We start from the raw sequence: 20,491 nt of genomic DNA on the forward strand, positions 1-20,491 counted from the left end.
AAAAATACACTCACAAACACACACACACCCAGGGAAAAATACACTCACAAACACACCCACCTAGGTAAAAATACACTCACAAACACACACACACCCCCAGGGAAAAATACACTCACAATCAAACACACCCAGGGATAAATACACTCACAAACACACACACACACCGAGGGAAAAATAACCTCACAAACACACACCCACCCAAGTACAAATACACTCACAAACACACACACAGGTAAAAATACACTCACAAACACACACACCCAGGTAAAAATACATTCACAAACACACACACACACAGGTAAAAAATACCCTCACAGACATACGCACACACACAGGGGTAAATACACACACACACACAGGGATAAATACACTCACAAACAAACACACCCAGAGATAAATACACTCACAAACAAACACATCCATGTATAAATACATTCACAAACACACCCCTGTGCTGACTCAGGAGTGGTGAAGATGAACACATGCTGTCCTCCAATGCATGTGCTGTCAGCTGCCTGCTTCTTTACACACTGTGAATTCACAATGCAGCCACCCAGGAGGTGCAGCATAGGAGGACAACACAGCTCCAGGGCGGCTAACAAGCAAGCCTGCTGACTACAGGAGTTGCCCTGGCCAACCTAGACCCTCCCCCCCTGGTAATGCTCAGCCAATTGGGTGCTGCCTCCAGGGAACTCCCATCCATGGTTGGCTGTGGAATAGCCCAGACTTGAACCAGTGAGGTCCAGGCTATGGGGTGCATCCTACACTCACTTTACTGGATGTGCCACTGGGGGGCCCCCTTCAGTTTTGTTTTTACTGATTGTTTGGGTGATTTATGCACTGCACTAAACTGACATCCTTATACCTCAATGCAAGCTCTTTCCTCAACTGGGTTTAATTTAAATAATGCAGTGGTTGTAAGCAAGCCAGAAACAGACAGAACACTTGTCTGGCATGCATCTCCTGTATCTTAAAAATTCAAATAAAAATGTGGTATTACTTATTTCTGTCTGTGTATCCCAGCAGTACAAAAGAAAACTTGACCCAAAGCACCTGTTAGCTATATTATATTTATAAAGACACATTGGCTGATCTAGATTGTTATATATTTACTTTACACAAAATCTATTGTCTCAGTTTTTGGAGGGCTCCATAAAACTGTTCCCGAAAGCATAATTTGGCCCCCAGGCCCTTGTCAGGGACCCAGGTGTACACACTACATGCTCTCTGCAGAGGCGGGGTTTTGTTGTCCTCCAACCACAGAACCTCTCACCTTGAGATGCTGCAGCTGTCTCCGCTCATCCTCCAGTTGTCTTCGTTTGTTCTCAATCTCCGTCTGTCGCTTCCGTTTCTCCTGGCAAAAGAAAAAGAGGGAAAATTGTGATCTTCATCTGGAATAAAATACAGTTAAGCCACAAATATTTGGGAGTCTTTTATTATGCATTTTTCACATATGAAAAAAAATGCAAACATTTTTGGCACAAATATCAAATTCCACTAACAATACATACTTCATATATTGAAACAGGTCGCCAACATTTCTGAAGCAAAATAGGTTTTATGGGCATGATTCGCCAAATATTTTGTTTGCAAATATTTATGGCTTTACAGTAATACATATATACAATACAAATTTAATGTAACCAACAAAGGCTCACATTGTCTAGTCCCTAAGCGAGTGTGTTACCTATTGTAGACAAGGGTCAGAATTATTTCTATTGAGAATACACCATGTAATTCTCCAAATTCAGTTGTTTCATTTATGTTTGAAGATGCTTTCTTTCTCTCATGTATTATTCTTGATCCATGATCGCTCATAGAGCTCTCTATTAATTCCACAATATATATTTTTGTGTGTCTGTAATCTCCGACTGCAGATTGGACTGTGGGCTGCAGATGGAACCGGCTGCAGACCCAGTTTGATACTAAGAATGAGAAGAGATTGCATTTTACAAACTCTTTGGATATTGGATAGCATTGGGTTAACTGTGCAGTCCCTGGTTAAGACACTGGCCTTGACCCCCTTCCTCAGTCCTCCTGACCAGTCCTTCAAATCAAGCAAAATTAAACTAGTCCTGGCGTGTTAAATTAAACTGGCTATGCACTTTGACACTGTAGACATTACTATTGATTAATTGTCTGCTATAACCCTTCCTGTAAGTGGTCTCCATACCAACTACAGCAATTAGCATTGTATTGAATGGCTCATCAGTATTCCACCAGTTGACCGGAAAGCACTATCTTCTAATCTCTCAAGCTCTCACATCCTATTACTAAGTAGGCTACAGTGTTTGCCCTTTACCTCAAATCTGGTCTGGCATCCACATTAAAAAAGTGCTAACCAAGGTTTTCAAATCCATGTTCATACCTCACATTAGCATTAGCAACCATATTACTGCATTAATGCTCAATATTTGCTGAAGGCCTTTTTTATTCTTTGTTGTTATTGACGTGTGGTTCAGGGGACAAGAGCTAGGGCTCCTCTCCTGTTCTCGCGCCAAAATATCTATTAATCTATCTATTTAAACCCCAAGTCACAGACTGTGTTAGCCAGCCTCTGGTGAGGCTGTGTGGTTCAGTGGTTAAATAAATGGGCCTTATAATCACGTGGTCCCCGGTTCAAATCCCAGATCAGCCACTCAATTACTGTGTGACCCTGAGCAAGTCATTTAACCTCCTTGTGCTCTGTCTTTCAAGTGAGATGTTGTTGTAAGTGACTCTGCAACTGATGCATAGTTCACACACCCTAGTTCACACACCCTAGTCTTGTATCTTGCAAAGTGCTTTGTGATGGTGGTCCACTATGAAAGATTATTATTCTCTGTCTTCCTTTTCATTTCCTTTCTTTCATTTCCTCCTCCACAATGCTGCTCCACCTCTGCAGTGGTCTCCCCCAGGAGCAAGTGAAGCTCACTTTCCAACCTTAGAGGCTCAGCCATGCCATGAAGGTTCTATGCGAGCCAGAGGGGACCTCAGGCTAGATCTATCCTAACTCTCCTTTGTTTTCCCCTTCTCTGTCCACTATATCTGTTTCACTGGAGCCTGTTTTCCCCTCTGGAGAGCAAAGCTTATTCCAAGCCTTAGAGCCCAGCCATGCCTCCTCCACTCCTCAGAGGTGGCTCTCTTAGAGTTGGGGGGGGGGGGAAGACCCCTGGCCCTCTTTGCATATTATTTCTTTTTTTCTTTTCTAGTCTCCCTACAAGGGGACTTAATGGCATAGGCGACCCATGCAAGCCAGAGAGATCAATTCATCTTTTTTTATAATCAATACTTTCAGAGAAGCACAGAAATCAAGGTCCGCTCAGGTTAGGAATGGGGTAGGAGACATTTCTTTACATAGAGAATGGGGAGAATCTGTTACTGTTATTAATATTGAGTCATTGGGATTCTTTAAGACTCCACTAGGCAAAGTTCTATGAACAGGACGGCCATTGATGGGCCGAATGGCCTCCTCTCACTCGTAAATTTTCTTCTATTCTTCTGAAATGTGAAAGTCACTCACCGCTATAGCCTGCAGTCTCTCCTGCTGAATCAACGTGTCAGACATCCTGCAAACAGACAAAGAAAATACACATCTTAGTACCAGGACAGACAGACACACCACCATGATTCCCGCAGAACTGCTTCCCAGATACTGCAAGCACCAACACAACACTCGGACCAACATGTGCACCCTGTCATTGATAGAAATTCGGATAGGAGCATTTACAGGTGGTTTTTCAAAAACATGTAAGTATTGTCACGGTTTTACAACTATAATGAAACTAGGTCTGGACGTGCTTTATCACAAGCAGCTGGCAGTATTAGAATCTTCAGAAGGTACAGAGAAGACCAACTCGGCTGATCCCATTACTTAATGGCATGAGCGACTGTACGACAACAGGTTAAAATAATCAGCTCTCTTCATCCTAGTGCAAAGACACAAAAGAGTTTCTAAGATCTTAAATATAGTATAAATAAAGTGAACCTAAGTCACCACATCAAATGTAACACAACGAATAGGACAAGAGGGCACACATGGAAGCTGAGTAGGTTTAGAACAGAAGGTAGGAAGCACTTTTTTACAGAGTTATAAATGTATGGAATAGCTGACCAGGTGATGTAGCAACATTTAAAGCACTGAGAACAATTAGACTGTCCTATTAAATGAGATCCTCTTAGTTGGGGCAAATGGTGTGGTGGGAAAGAACATGCCTTGATGCTTATGTTCTCACGCTCCTATCAGGGAATATATGAAGGGCATCTCTTTGCTTGACAAACTTGCATTTTCCACATTTCCACGTGCATACAGTGTACATGGGCCTTGGGAATCAACTTTTGTCATGTTACTTGAATTTTGAATTTACAGCCGGGATGAATCTCACTGACATATTCAAAGTGCTCAGCCCATGCTTGGTATGTGGGAATGTTCTGCCTAATACAAATATCTGTCATTCCTACGAGGGTCAGAGAATTCCTTGCAAAGGAGCCGTTTTATAGAAATGACTAGCATCTGTGAAAAGAGACACACATCCTTTAAATAAATAAATAAATAAATAAGCAGCACCTGCTCTCCACATTCCCTAGACAGGAGAGACACTCAATATAGTCAGTCATCTACCACCTGGCATGGTGGATTACGCTGCTCTCTTTTCACTATACAATTCTAAACCCAATGGATTGCTGTCTCCTCTTTCACATTTTACATGGAATATACAGTAAAACTATTTCATGTAAAAACTGTTCTTAAAGAATCACTCGGTTTAATAAGCATCAAACTGCGGGATATTCTCAAATCTATTTACTCTAAATTCTTGTGCGATGCCACATCCAACAAAAACCTTGTTGATGTTTAATTTAGTGTCTTCGTCGTGTTGCTTTCTTTCTTTCTACACTGTTGTTGATTTGGAGACTAGCCCTATATTCTTTCTTGTTTGTTTTAATAATACTATTACTTGTCTCCCTATTCATTGGGATAAGAATCTTATTTACTTTGGCTATTTTTTATAACAGAATTCTGTATTTATGCAATCATTTTTGTTGTAGGTCACATGGTTTGAATGCAAGCCAGACCTACAGCACAGGACGTAATTAATAGTAATCAACTCAACATAAAATTGGAGGAATCGTCAGAGGAAAGAACCCTAGTGCCCAAGTTTAGAATCCATTGCATCTGTCTGTTGTGCTAAAAGAGGCAGGCTCAGTCAGCCTCCGGAGAGTTCAGTGTGATATACACTGGTGTGCACATTTATTAGAACACCTTAAGATTTGTCATTTTTATCCTTTATATACATAACTATCTGCACGAAAACCTCTATGTGTGAGAATTTCAATTTCTGGTCAGTAATCAGTGATATAGAAACCATGTGTGGAAATGTTAGACCACTTTAATTAGGCATTTTAAACTTCTTAAAAAGTCTCATGCATTTTATCATTTGTTGCTAGGTGCACCTTTTGTCGTATTATTTTAAATGAATTGCACATGTTGCCTATTAAAGTCATCAATTAAATTAGACAATCACTAATTTGCATATTTTGACAATTTTCCAAGATTTTCAGTTTTTAGTGGTTTGATTTCATATGCACAACAAATCAAAACTACAGAAGCAATGGGGTGTTCTAATAAATGTGCACTCTGCTGCACATGTACAATCCCTAAATTCATTTCAATGTAGTTCTTACCAGTTAGCAATGAATACACGTTGATTTTGATTCAATATTATTTGGATTGGTGCAGCTTCTTAGGCAGACTATATCGCCAGCACAAAATCCAAAATTTGCTGGATTGAGTGGAAAAGGTTTAATTATGCATAACATTGCAATGATGTATAAGTACATATGTATTTACTAAGTAACTACTTAGAGACACGCGAAGCGTTAATAATAAAGATACACTGAGGGATTTTTTGGACTAACTGTAAAAAATGTTGTCATTGAAAGTCTTTTAAAGTTAATGAAGAGTCAGAATTACAGTACATGTAGTCAGCTCTTAGAGAATAAAAACAGTTGAAAAAAGCCAGTGTCACAGTATTTTGCGTTGGTTTGGGCGCTCAGCCTAGCCTATTAGTTACCTCGTGGTGCCTGCACTAAGAGATAGGGAGGCAGTCTGATACCCAACTGCCCCGGCGAAGCTGGAAAGGTGGAGGCTAAATTCAAAGCATGGCACAGGCTGAGGTTTACATACACCTGGCTTTTATATTATTGGTAGTTGACACTGATTGACATGAATGAGGGAGGCACCTCCGCAGTCCAATAGCTGCTTGACTTTTTGGTGATGGTCGCAAAGATTTTCCTGTCAATCAAATGATCATATTTGCAGGTGAATTTAAAACATTGCTTTACATTCACTCAACTAAATAATTATCTGAAACCACTGTTTTGAGGACCAGCGTATTTCAGCATAAATTCTTTACTCAGACCGTAATTTATGTTTGAAATATTTTTGTAGATATATTTTGATAATTGAAATAATGTACCCTGTCATTATACTAGCCAGTACAGGACAGGGTGCCAAACTGTAGATATAACAAAAGGTCTATAAAACTCCAATAAATTACAAAAAATACCCACGCTGGCAATTAAAAGGTTTTCTTTTTCAGTACAATAATGAACAGCATGAAGGATAAGGTCTCACTGGGTATTTTTGGAATCGTAGTTACCAGCAGTGTGGGGTGAGGGGATGAACTGCAGGCTGATTAACAGCATGCCTCTGGCCTTGCTGCTCTGCAGATCCATCCCTGCCCGCTGTCCTGAGAGTCTGTCAGTATACAGACAGACAGACGGACTGCAGAGCTGATGGTGGGGGCTGGTCACATTTCCGAATGAACAGGAGCACTCAGCATTTGCCGCTCCCAGTGAAAACACACAGCTGGCTGCAGGCTCCTATTCAATGATTCATGTTAAAAGGGTGGAACAAAGTTACCCCTTTGGTACTACAACGGTACCACTAATTATTCAGACATCCCAATTCCTTAGGCATTGTTTTATTTACTATTAAAATTGTGTAAACACAAAGTTCCCAGTAACTTTAATTAAAAATGATCTAGACATTAAATGTTATTATTTATAAAACAATATGTTAAAAATGCGACGCTCCCTGTGGAATTGCCAACAAAGATTAACAACTTGGCACAGCCAGGACATAAAGCTGCACCCCCCTGATCATATGACTCACTGATGGGTTTTTAATAGTAGAAATGTGTCTACTACAGTTACCTTTTAATGTTCGACAGTGTTCACCTAGTCGCTCTGTATTGATTGAAGGAAAAATCTATGAGAATTCAATAATTCAGGCTCCTGGAAAATGCATTGCTGGAAAATTTGAATTTTAAAGAGAATTCAATACTGGGAAAGACCTGTGTTTTTGTGTATCCATAGTTGCAGAATATTGAATGAATGAAAACAATTTACCATATATACTTATGCTTGCATAAGTATTCAACCCCTGTGCTGTGGAAGCTCCCAGTTTGCACCGATGAAAGAAATTGCCCAAACGAGGACACAACTACCTTACCATTAGCCTCCACCTGTGAACCATTAAAGTTGCTGTCACATTTTCTGGAGAAAAACCCCACTGTTGAAGGATCATTGGTAAGTCTGTGAATCTGAAGGAAAATGAAGACCAAAGAGCATTCTACAGAAGTTAGAGATAAAGTAATACAAATGCATAGATTAGGGAAAGGCTACAAAATAATATCCAAGTGTCTGGATATCCCAGTGAGCACAGTTGGATCAATAATCAGGAAGTGGAAGCTGCATCACACCACCCAGGCACTGCCAAGAAAAGGCCATCCCTCAAAACTCAGCGCTCAAACAGAAGGAGACTTGTGAGAGAAGCCACAGAGAGGCCAACAATCACTTTGAAGGAGCTACAGAGTTCAGTGGCTGGGAGTGGAGTAATGGTGCACCAGTCAACCATATCAAGAGCTCTGCATAACACTGGCGTGTATGGGAGGGTAGCAAGAAAGAAGCCGTTACTCAAAAAGTACCATCTGAAAGCACGTCTGAGTTTGCAGAAAGCATGAGAGTGACCCAGATGCGATGTGGGAAAAGGTTTAGTGGTCAGATGAGACCGAGATAGAGCTTTTTGGCCAAAACTCAAAGCGCCATGTGTGGCGCAAACCTAACACTGCCCATGCCTCAAGACACACCATCCCTACAGTGAAGTATGGTGGTGGCAGCATCATGCTGTGGGGATGCTTCTCATCAGCAGGGACTGGGCATGTTGTTACAATTGAAGGAAGAATGGATGGAGCAAAATACAGGAAAATACTGCAAGAGAATCTGATTCAGTCCGCTAAAAAACTGAAGCCTGGGAGGAAATTCACCTTTCAGCAGGACAATGATCCCAAGCACAAGGCCAAAGCAACATTGGAGTGGCTCAAGAACAAAAAGGTGAATGTCCTACAGTGGCCCAGTCAAAGTCCTGATCTCAATCTCATTGAGAATCTGTGGCACTATTTGATGCGGTCCACAAGCGTCATCCAACTAACCTGAACAACCTGGAGCAAATCTGCCAAGAAGAATGGGCCAAAATCACTCCGACACTGTGTGCAAAGCTGGTACATACTTACCCCAAAAGACTTAAAGCTGTTATTGCAGCAAAAGGTGACTCTACCAAATATTAATGTGTGGGGGTTAAATACTTATGCAAGCAAGATATTTCAGTTTTTTATTTTTCTTAAAAATATTTTTTTTAATAAAATATTGAACAGAACGAAATTTCAATGTACCATTTGTAATTCAATAATATGACAGAATTGGTCAGGGGTCTGAATATTTTTGCAAGCCACTGTATATATATATATATATATATATATATATATATATATATATATATATATATATATATACATACAGTGGCTCTCAAAAGTATTCACCCCCCTTGGACTTTTCCACATTTTATTATGTTACAGCATGGAATCAAAATGGATTTATTTAAGAGATTTTGCCACTGATCAACACAAAAAAGTCCATAATGTCAAAGTGAAAAATAAAATCTACAAATTGTTCTAAATTAATTACAAATACAAAACAGAAAATAATTGGTGTATTCACCCCGTTGAGTCAATATTTGGTAGAGGCACCTTTGGCAGCAATTACAGCCATGAGTCTATTTGGATAAACTAAGTCTCCACCAGCTTTTGCATATCTGGACACTACAATTTGTGCCCATTCTTCTTTGCAAAATTGCTCAAGCTCCGTCAAGTTGGATGGGGACGTTTGGTAAACAGCAATTTTCAACTCTTTCCACATATTTTCAATTGGATTGAGGTCAGGGCTTTGACTGGGCCACTCCAGGACATTGACCCTTTTGTTTTTAAGCCACTTCAGTGTGGTTTTGGCTGTATGTTTGGGTCATTGTCCTGCTGAAAGATGAATCTTCTCCCAAGTCCCAGGTTTCTTGTAGACTTCAGCAGGTTTTTCTCCAGGATTTCTCTGTACTTTGCTGCATCCAATTTGCCCTCTATCTTCACAAGCTGAAGAAGCAGAGAAGCATCCCCATAGCATGATGCTGCCACCACCATGCTTCACGGTAAGGACGGTGTTCTCAGGATGATGTGCAGTGTTAACGCTTAGGGTTGAGGCCAAAAAGCTCTATTTTGGTCTCATCAACCATAGAATCTTCTTCCACTTGGTCTCAGAGTCTCCCACATGCCTTCTGGCAAACTCTAGGTGAGACTTGATGTGAGTTTTTTGATGACATTCTTTTTGCCACTCTCCCATAAAGGTCAGTTTTGTGAAGCACCTGGGCTATTGTTGCCGTATGCACAGTGCCTCCAAGCTCAGCAGTGGAAGACTGTAACTCCTTTAGACTTACCATAGGCTTCTTGCTGGCCTCCCTGACTAGTGCCCTCCTCGCCCAGATACTCAATTTTTGAGGACGGCCTGTTCTAGACAGATTCACAGCTGTGCCATATTCTCTCCATTTCTTAATAATGGACTTTACTGTGCTCTGGGGGATAATGTTTTTATATCCTACCCCTGATTGGTGCTTTTGAAGAACCTTTTTCCGGATTTGCATGATGTAGTTTTTGTTAGGTATTGTACTAACCAGATGTGGGACCTCCCAGAGACAGGTGTGTTTAACCTGAAATCATGTGAAACACCTTAATTGCACACAGGAGGACTCCATTCAACTAATTATGTGACTTCTAAAGACAATTGGTTGCACCAGAGCTTATTTAGGTGTGTCATAGCAAAGGGGGTGAATACTTATGAAATAAATTATTTTCTGTTTTATATCTGTAATTAATTTAGAACAATTTGTAGATTTTATTTTTCACTTTGACATTTTTTTTTTGGACTTTTTTTGTGTTGATCAGTGGCAAAAACTCCTAATTAAATCAATTTTGGTTCCATGTTGTAACACAAAAAAATGTGGAAAAGTCCAAGGGGGTGAATAGCCACTGTGCTAATGATTACCTGTGGCAAAGGGCCCGCCCCTCTGTGTATTTTCTGTTATATGTTGTATGTTAATGTTGGTGTGTAGTCACTGGTACACAGGATATAAACGGGTCCGTGTAACACGAGTGTTTAAAATGTATATTTGTATTTAGGTACGAGGATTGCACAGCACTTCACGTGCAAGTAAAAAGTAATAATATGTGAGCACAGGGAATTGCACTTTATTAATTCATGTGCAGTTGTACCGAGACTCCAGTTGAATGATTGATTAGCAATCGAGTCTCGGTACAGCTGCGTAAAACCAGCTGTCAGCCTCTTCCAAGAGGAGGAGGAGGAACTGGCCCAGGAGAGGAAGATGAGGGAGAACGAGGCAGAGAAGGGGAAATGGGAAGAGGAAGGCAGAGCATCCACAGCCCAAGTCTCCACCAGCAGAGGAAGAATGCCTGCTGGTTTCACCTCCACAGCCTGTGTGGAAGGAGACTGAGCGTCCACAGCCCAACTCTCCACCAGCAGAGGGAGAGTGCCTGCTGGTTCCGTCTCCAGCATCGGTGGGAGAAGCCCTGCTTGCTTGAGGGCCACCATCGAGAGGGATCTGGGACTGGCTGATGGACCCTGACGGTGGCCTGGAAAGAGATCTCCCAAAGGTGATCAACCTGCTGTGGGCCCGAGATGGGGAGTGTTGGGAAACTTGGAAACATCAACACCACCCAGTGTCCCTCCGAGACATCGCAGCCATGGTGTTCAACTACCTGGCTGCTGATATGGGAGGGGCCCCACCTCTGTCTTCATCAGGTGAAGCCCTGACACTGTCTCCAGGACCAGAGGGAGAGGAGCCAACGCACCAATCCCCTGCAAGTGAGGGAGAGCCGCACCAGTCCCCTGCAAGTAAGGGAGAGCCGCAACAGTCCCCTGCAAGTGAGGGAGAGCCACATCAGTCCCCTGTAATAAGGGTAGACTACACGCCGCTCCCACCTTCTCCAGCCAGGAGACTACGTGTAGATGCTAGCGGTCCTCAGCAGCCCTTCCAGAGGCTGCTGAGGGAAGCACTGGGAAGAACCGCCCGGCTGCAGTGGCAGAGAAGAGGGCCAACTCCCACACACCAGCTTGTCCTGACTCCCTGCCTCGCTTTTCCCAAGGATGCCTGCCTCGCTTCGCCCAAGGATGCCTGCCTGGCATCATCTGGGGTTGCCTGCCACTCCGCATCGCCTGGGGTTGCCAGCCGCTCCGCATCGCCTGAGGTTACTGGAACTGCTTCGCCTGGGGTTGGCAGCTGCTCCGCATCGCCTGGGGTCGCTGGAACTGCTTCGCCAGGGGTCGCAGTCAGCTCTGCTTGGCCGCAGGGGTCAGTGTGTCCGGAGCCCCACCAGAGGGAGCTGCCGGCTATGAAAAAGGGGGGAGAGGTCAGGAGACCACCTTTCCCTGCAGCAATTTCGCTGTAGGAGTTCTGGGGGCTGGAATCCCCCCAGAGGGAGCTGCCGGCTATAAAGGGGGGAGAGGTCAGGAGACCACCTTCCCCCCCAGCAGTTTTGCTGCCGGAGATCTTGGGGGAGGTCTGGAGACCACCAACCCCAGCAGCTTTTCCCCAGCTGAAAGAGTCAGTCTGGGAGCTGTCAGCACGTCTGCTGACAGCCGCACCATTGGCAGCATTTCCGCTGCCAGTGGTACAGGGGGAGGAGAGATTCGGCAACATTGCCGCCCATCAACCCCTTAAAGTCCCTGTTCTTGGCCCAGGACTTTGAGCGAGACTTTTAGGATTTTAAGGGGGGAGGTGGCCATTGAGGCCATGTGTGCTTTGCACAAGGGGGGGTATATGTGGCAAAGTTCCGGCCCCTGTGTGTATTTTCTGTTATATGTTGTGTGTTAATGTTGGTGTATAGTCACTGGTACACGGGATATAAACGGGTCCGTGTAACACAAGTGTTTAAAATGTATATTTGTATTTAGGCACGAGGATTGCACAGCACTTCACATGCAAGTAAAAAGTAATAATATGTGAGCACAGGGAATTGCACTTTATTAATTCACGTGTAGTTGTACCGAATGATTGATTAGCAGTCGAGTCTCGGTACAGCTGCATAAAAGCAACATGTTTTCACATACTCGGGGTTGTGTGTTCAGTGAGTGGAGAACAGGATTGGAGACGGAGGTAATAATAATAATAATAATAATAATAATTAGTAGTCGTAGTTAAATATTTGCTCGCCGTGTTTTGTTTAGTCCGTTTTGTTTGTCTGTTTGTTTGTCTGATGCCACCCACTCCGTCCGTCTTTGTGACATTACCACACACAGAAAAGCATACCGTTTACTGCAGTTGGGTGTAATAATTTATATATATATATAAAACGTAATACACAATCAAAGTACAAATAAAAGATATAACCACAATTGAAAATAATCCTTATTTGAGCAATTTATTAAAGGACTTTAAATAGTAATCAACATTATTTCTTTCATAGCCATACATTAATCCTAACGCTATGATATTACAATCTTCATTTATTTATTGATATTTTGTACATTTATATGCTTAAGTATTTATTTAGATTTGATTTGGTCGGATGGGAAATTTCCAATTTAAACACCATAAATGTTGTAGCAACAATCACTAAGGGAGACATCATGACTGCGGTGCCCGAGTCAAGCTACTTTTGGCAAGGGCTCCCCTAACAAAATGAGGCTAACACATCTCTGGGCAAGGAGGCAGCGTTGTCTGTGGGTCAGGCCTAGTCTGCACCTATTCTCTAGTTTGACGTGACCGAGCGGTTGTCTAGCGAGGCATGGATAGGGTGTGTTGTCTGCAGGTCAAGGCCTCAGTCTGCTCTGCTCATCTCTTCTTGACAGGAGCAGAGAGAGATGTCAGTTTGGGGAGGGTCAGTCAGACACTGAGATGGAAGGGTGGCACTTGGACTGTGTGTGTGTTGACTCTGCCGGGTCGGACTGTGTTTTCTGCTCTGTCGGTTGGCAGCTTGAGGCCACGTTACTTCCATGCGAGCTAGTTGTCAGTGCCTGAGAGGGCCTGGCAGGGAGGAAGGACAAGGACTGGTAGGGGTGCAGCCTGTCCTGTACTTGTCACCAGTGTTCCTTAGTAGTTCAAGACTGGGAGCCAAGGGAGAGGCATCTCAAGATATGCGTCTGAATTGTGAGACATATATTTGGACCTCACACTGACCTCAGTTAGTGAGGCAGTTGTGTCAGCACCTGTTAGAACTAAACACAGAGCAGCACCTACACCACTGTGGCAATGCCGACGACACGGGAAAAATTAAATGCACAGACATCCGCGCAATCATATACTACAGGTTACAGGGCTGTAATGTAATAATACTGTAAAGTCAATCTAAATTAGGTATCTGGTTTTTAAATGGCATCTACTATCTACATTGATTTGTGCTGATGAATCTTGCTACTTGTTTTGAACTGTGATATGAGTCAACATAGTTGCTACTTTGTCTTTTAAGGTCTGTTCATACAATTGGGATCAATTGCATTACTGTATTTTAATTAGTAGGAAACATTAACATCTGTAGAAACAACAGCCGCGGCCAAAAGCTTTGTATCTCCTAGAATTTTACGATTGAGACGAGACATCATTAAAAAAAAAATAAATAAAAAAAACCTGATATCGCAAAAGTCTGCGGGAAACAATAATAGTATTACTGTATTTAATGTTTCAGATTTTGAATTGTTTAATGTCACATTTTAGAATTGTTGTCCATTTTTTGTTAAGTATATGGAAAACTACAAAGCGGTATGCAATTCAATATGTTAATGTAACATTATTCAGCAGGTTTCATTCGACTTCATGAAGCAAAGCATTTGGCCATAGCTGTGCATTGTTTTTAAAAACAAAAAAATAACGCTCTCCGTGGAATTCCCAGCAAAGATCTACAACTTTGCACAGCCAGAACAAAAACCTGCACTCGCTGACCGTATGACTCACCCTGCACATCACACCGTTTTAAACATTTACATCTGTAAGAACTACAGGACTTTATTATTCACTCCCTGTAAGATAACAAGACCTGTCATGTCTTTACGACTTCGCCTCAGAACAGCTGTACAACCAATAGGCAAACTCTGCAGATCAGAATAACGTGTGATTTCAAATGTAGTCAAATTAGAGAAAACACTTTGAGCGACGTACAAATTGAATATGAATGTGAGAAACAGGAGACGTTTATCAAACTGTGCACAACTAATTTTAACAAAGAACGAATACCCTGCTGAACATGGAGGGCTGTAACTCCATCTCAGTTTTATGGTGACATATCAATCACGAGAGCGCTGCCATCAAAGGAAATTCAGCATTATTATGTACAGGATACAGTTTTATATTGATATCACATTTTACAATTCTTGTAATTCTTTTAATGCAGTAATTTCAACAGCTTGAGACTTGCTGGGTTTGACTTCTTGAATCCTATACACTGACCCACTGACTGCATGACACAGTGATTATTGAAAGGCCACTCACTTGTTTAATCAATATAGGTCATTTTTTGGTGACAGAAAAATAAAAAGGTCAAGACTGGAAACACCTTATGGATATATTTTAGTCATTAAATGAACCTTACTAGGAGTGATTTGTTTGATAAGATTAACAGTTTTATTTAAAAAAAATGGAGCAAATTGCATTTCACTGTAATCATGAACTTTGTCCTTTAGTTTGTTTTCTGTGAGAATAATGTTTAGTTTCTGCAAACCCAGAATTCACATGGAATTTCAGGTGAACTCTGACTAAACTACTTTTGAACGTGCTGCATACGTGTATTTGCGCTTTTAGCTGCCAGGACAGTCTCCATATGCTGTCTAAAGAATGTGCATGGAAATCTGTTTAAATTGAAGTTGATTTGTTCCTCATTTGACTTTGCTTTTTAACCAAGCCAGTATATATATATATATATATATATATATATATATATATATATATATATATATATATATATATATATATATATATATATATATATATATATATATATATATATATATATATATATATATATATATATAAATATATATATAAAAAGTTTTTAAAAGATGTACACAAAAAGTTTAAAAGATTAAAAAAAAATTATTTTCAAGATGTTTCGGGCAAAAGCCCTTCTTCAGCTGTTTAAAAAGAAAAGTAAACACAGTGCAGTAAACTTGTTGTTCAAGAATTGTAATTATACAAAAATTCTGTGGATGATTATTAGAATAGAATGTTCATTCCCAGAGGTTCCAAATTTCCCAGTTTGAAGATAAAAGTTCCTTTTGTTTCCAAGCAACATTTGTTCCATAGCACTGATTGATCACACAAACTGTGATGTCTTCAGCAGTGTGATCATCACTGTTGAAGTGACGGGCTACTGGAAATGCAATGGTGTTAATGTGAATACTTCTTAAGATCTCCAAAACGCCTTTTAGATATACAAAATATATTAAACCAGTTGGAATTAAAAATTCAATGACAGTAAAAGTCATAAGAATGCCAATTTAAAAAAATTAGTTTTGAGACGGGATTTAAGAATAGACAGAAACTCAGAATCATGGATCTCAGAAGGAAATGTGTTCCACAGCTTAGGAGCATAGGAGAAAAAAGCCCTGACACCCAACTGTACGTAATTTAGTCAGGGGAACAACCCAAAGGCAGGCATCGGAGGACCGCAAAGCACGACTAGGAATGCAGGTGGTAACTAACTCAGTTATATATATATATATGAACTACAAAGTTATTATCAGTCATTTATGACACCTGAGATACAAATTAATTACCCAGATTAACCACAACAGCCCAATTAGTTTTTTTTTTCTGCTTCATAATATATGAAGGCGGCTTTTGTTACAATGCTCAGGTTTTTAATTTCAAAACACAGTAAAAACAAATCACTAAAACAAATCATCAGTTTCTCTAGCCTTTCATCATGTCAACCAATCAGTGTCAGCTATCAACAGCATTCAAGTCAGGTACATTTCAGCCTCTTAGCAGTCTGTGCCGTGCTTTGAGTATCCCTCCATCTCACGAGAGACAAACACAAGCAAAATGATGGGATACATGAGTAAGACCTGTTTTATTATAATATTATGTTTTTATGATTCACAACAGATATTCTGACTGAAGATATCTTGACTTTTTTTCCCCATGTGTAATTAACCACTTAGATTTACTTAAGAACTCAATTATCTGGCTTATGTGGTTATTATTGGTGGTGTATACAGTCAATATGGGATGGATAGCCGTGGTATTCAGACTGAGATGTGGGAGGAGAAGGATGTTAATAATGCAGACCTGACCTTCAGGCTGCCTAGAGCCCTCAAGGACCTGAGCTGTCAACAGTACTGCCTGCACTTCTTAGGAAAACACCCCACATTTCAATTAGACGCAATAATTAACTCTTTCTTTTTTCTTACAAGCAGCAGGGTTCAGGTGTGAATAAACATTCACAACAACTGCTGTACAACTACATAGAAATAAGAACTATCACCTGAAAAAGTTAAATATCGCTCTGAAAACTGGAGAGGGTGGATACTCTGGGAATTAATGTTATGCCATAAATTGGGTAACTGAATAAAATGTGGGAGGAAGCACACACTTGGATGTCCCTCAATAGGTTATTTGATTGTTACAACAGGGAACAAAACACTAATTTCAACTTGATTTGGTTTCTCTCAAACGACGCAGACAACCCAATGACCCGCAAACTAACATTAAAACCCACAGACCAGCGACAGTCAGGGTGCTCCCTGCAAAATACAACTGTTTGTAATGCAAAAAACGGGCTTGTCATGATCAACATATTTTTGCATTTACACTCTATTCATTGATGAGTTCTTAATTCAAGTTGCAAATGATATCATTTTAAATAAACCAATGTTACATTATTTAAATTGTAATGTAATTTAAATTATCTTGGTCAGATTAATAATTGTCCAAAATGTTCATGAGGAAAGCGGATATCTCAAAACCCCCACTCATCTTCAGCAAATAGTCTGCACCAGCTGATGAAACTTGGGACAGTTAACCTACTACAGGGAACAAAACCCTAATTCCACTTGACGCTGGTTTGTGTCAAACGGCACGGCTCCTGTAATTACTCCATAACTACTTCAGACTGTATTCCCATGTAATAGGAAACTGTGAAAAGGTCTACTGTGCCAAATTACAAATAAAAAACAGAACCAACCAATTACCAATTACGACCGCTTCAAAATGAAATTGCTGTGAAAGCCTTTTCTACAAGCAACACATAGAATGACAGAGCTGGACTCTGTTCACACAGGAAACCCAGTGTGAACAGAGTTTATTTCAAACACCTAGTCCATTTGGAATTCACTGTCTGTTCAGACAAACTACACAGGCTAAACAAGATTATTCGTTTTATACACAATGAGAAACCAATAAAGGTCTCTAAGAGATCCCTGATACAAGGCTCAGTCATGGCTAAGTGACAATAGTGTTTCAATGCCTTTGGGAGGAGGTCTCATCATTCTTAATGTCTTTCTAAATGTCACAACGATGGGAGGTTTTGACATAAATAAGAGGGCTGTAAAAAACTGTAACCTACAAAAAAAAAAAAAAAACTTAAAAATATCTACTGGCCAATGCCATGGTCAGCAATACATTTATACAACCCTGCAAATATTAAATCACTACCTTAAATGACTGCGAGAATCACGCAAGTATCAAGCTGGTATGTCAAAGCCTTATGTCTTTATCACCTGGAAAACAATAAATCACATGCAGGACCACAGCCAGGAATATTGGAGCCTGGGTCAAGAAAAGCCCCCCCCCCCCCCCCCCCTTTTCACGGTGAGTCACACGGAAAAAGTGGACAGGTTTGCTTGGTAGCACACTGTCCAGGACCGGATTTTCCCGTACAAATCCAGACAGGAACCCCTGAAGGTTTGAAACATACTACAGTCTTAAAATTTTTTTTTTTTAAACCCTGTGTAAAATAAGCAAAATTAATTCCTGGTTTTCTTCTGCCACGCTGGGATACTACACTATTTTTGTGTGCCGGTTTAAGCCCCCTTAAAACCATATTAGTTGTTTTAAACTGGCTTAAAAGTGTTAAATATGGTTAGCATCCGCAGCGTTTAATATCGTACTTGAGAAAAGGATTCAAGACCCCCCTTAGTCCCCTGTTGAGCACACATTGACACCACAGGCATTTATGGCATTTGAAGGTGGTAACCACACTAGTTCCTATAAAAGACTGAATGAGAAACTATTTGCCCTGTTTTCACCCTTCTGCCCTGTTATTAACCCTGCTTTTATGGCATGCTGACGGTATCCTGTTGTGTTGCAGTGACGGTGCCCTATTTATAATTATTGCCATATTTATTTTTCTCCAACCCGGTCTCCAAATTAATGGAACCAAACCTTGGGAATATTTTTGTATGTTTTTTTAAACCCTGTGTAAAATAAGCAAAATTAATTCCTGGTTTTCTTCTGCAGATCTATACTAACACTATTAACACTCAAAACTAGCGTGTGCCGGTTTTAGGCCCTGTCCAAACTATGCCTTAAAACCATATTAGTTGCTTTAAACTGGCTTAAAAGTGTTAAATATGGTTAGCATCAATAATACGCAGCGTTTAATATCGTACTTGAGAAAAGGATTCAAGACCACCTCAGGAGCTAGTCTCAAGTCTGGTTCTAAATTACTACATTTTTTGTGTATCCTCCAATATCTCAAAATGTTTTCTGATATGTTCTGTCGCGTGGTCATTACAAATACAGTAGCACAGAACAGGCGCCTGAAGGAGTTGAGAACTACTAGCAATACTGTTGTGCTGGAGGTACTAATCACTAATGCCAACTAATTGCTAAGTTAGTCGCGGTCGGTGGACTATACTTTTCCTCCGAGACGAAGAAGTAACCCCCTCTCCCCGACTTCTTCGTCCCCCAAAAAAACCCCCAAATCCTTTCAACTCAGTCAGTTCCGTAGCGGGGTCCGGACCTTTCAATAAAAAACATGCACAACGAACCAATAAGAAAAACAAAATTTAACGCATCAATTTTTAGGCTTATGTTGTAAATGGTGGATTGTGGATTGACATGGCCATATTTATGGCATGTTGACGGAGCCTATGCAAAACTTGCCTATGGCAAGACTGTTGCTGCCTTCTCCATCGCCCATAATGTTCATGTTAAGCAGCGCTATGTCTTCAGGGGGCCCGGGCTCCATCCTTGCAAGGTTGTAAACAGGCAGTGCATGCTGGGATACTATTGTATTAAGTCCCAGAGTCCATTGCGCTGTTAGGAACTGGAACCAGACTATTTTAATAGTGTTTGTATGCATTAAACCCGACTAAATATGAAACGCGATACTTCAGTGTGGACGCTTTGAGCTGGAGTAATGAAAACTTTTTTGAGTACGGTTCCGGTTGTCCCCCCTGACGGTGCCCCTGGTCACATGACCTCATTATGGGTGCCATTTTTGGTCACATGTTAGAATTGCCACATTGAAAATATGAGTTGACCTCAGAAACCGGTATAGGATTAATCGCACGTCACATGAAGTAATTGCGAACTTGTGTTTTCGCATGGACTTTAGTGCAGTTGAGTTTGCAATCTATTGACACAGAAATTACTTTAAAAAAATTCCAAGTTGGAAAACACAGTGCAAGAACAGCAAAGTGGTACAAAACAGTATGTTCACAAATAGAGCACCAGACATTATCAAATTAATGATTTATGAATATGCTTTTAGTGGCGAGCGATCTATCTGTTCAACCAGTTAGCAGTCACCCTACCCCTAGAGGGTTGTATAAAATAAAGCAATGCACAGCAGCCCGTTTTACCATCAGGACACATATATCTATTTAACGTGCCAGGTGGTACCACAACAGTTCCTATAGATTAACAGGATGAATGAGAAACTATTGGAATATACGATTCAGATTCTGTTGTCTCTGATGGCCATGTGAGTCTGCTGATAATCCCTTTTATACTGCAGATGGTGTGCGTGTTCTTTTTTGACCAGTAATAAATAATACATTGCAAGTGGTATTTTGCACTGCAGCATTTCCAATCCACTGTCTAGGCATATGTAAGTTCCGCAGATCTTGTTTTTTAGAAATTGCCCCTGTGGGGTTGCCCACCAGAGTTAAAAAATGA

The 20,491-nt window shown here is 40.9% G+C and overlaps 1 protein-coding gene across 1 annotated transcript in view; it reads right to left on the reverse strand.

The window, feature by feature from the left end:
* The window catches only part of LOC121300987 (paralemmin-1-like), a 56,682-nt gene that overhangs the window by 26,912 nt on the left and 9,279 nt on the right, over positions 1-20,491 (reverse strand). Inside the window, exons 2-3 of the mRNA XM_041230038.1 lie at positions 3,503-3,548; positions 1,274-1,354 (exon numbers count right to left, since the gene is read on the reverse strand). Of these exons, the coding sequence (XP_041085972.1) occupies positions 1,274-1,354; positions 3,503-3,548 (127 nt within the window). The remainder of the gene's footprint in view (positions 1-1,273; positions 1,355-3,502; positions 3,549-20,491) is intronic.

The sequence above is a fragment of the Polyodon spathula genome, chromosome 26 (assembly GCF_017654505.1).
Source record: "Polyodon spathula isolate WHYD16114869_AA chromosome 26, ASM1765450v1, whole genome shotgun sequence".
Taxonomy (NCBI): Eukaryota; Metazoa; Chordata; class Actinopteri; order Acipenseriformes; family Polyodontidae; genus Polyodon; species Polyodon spathula.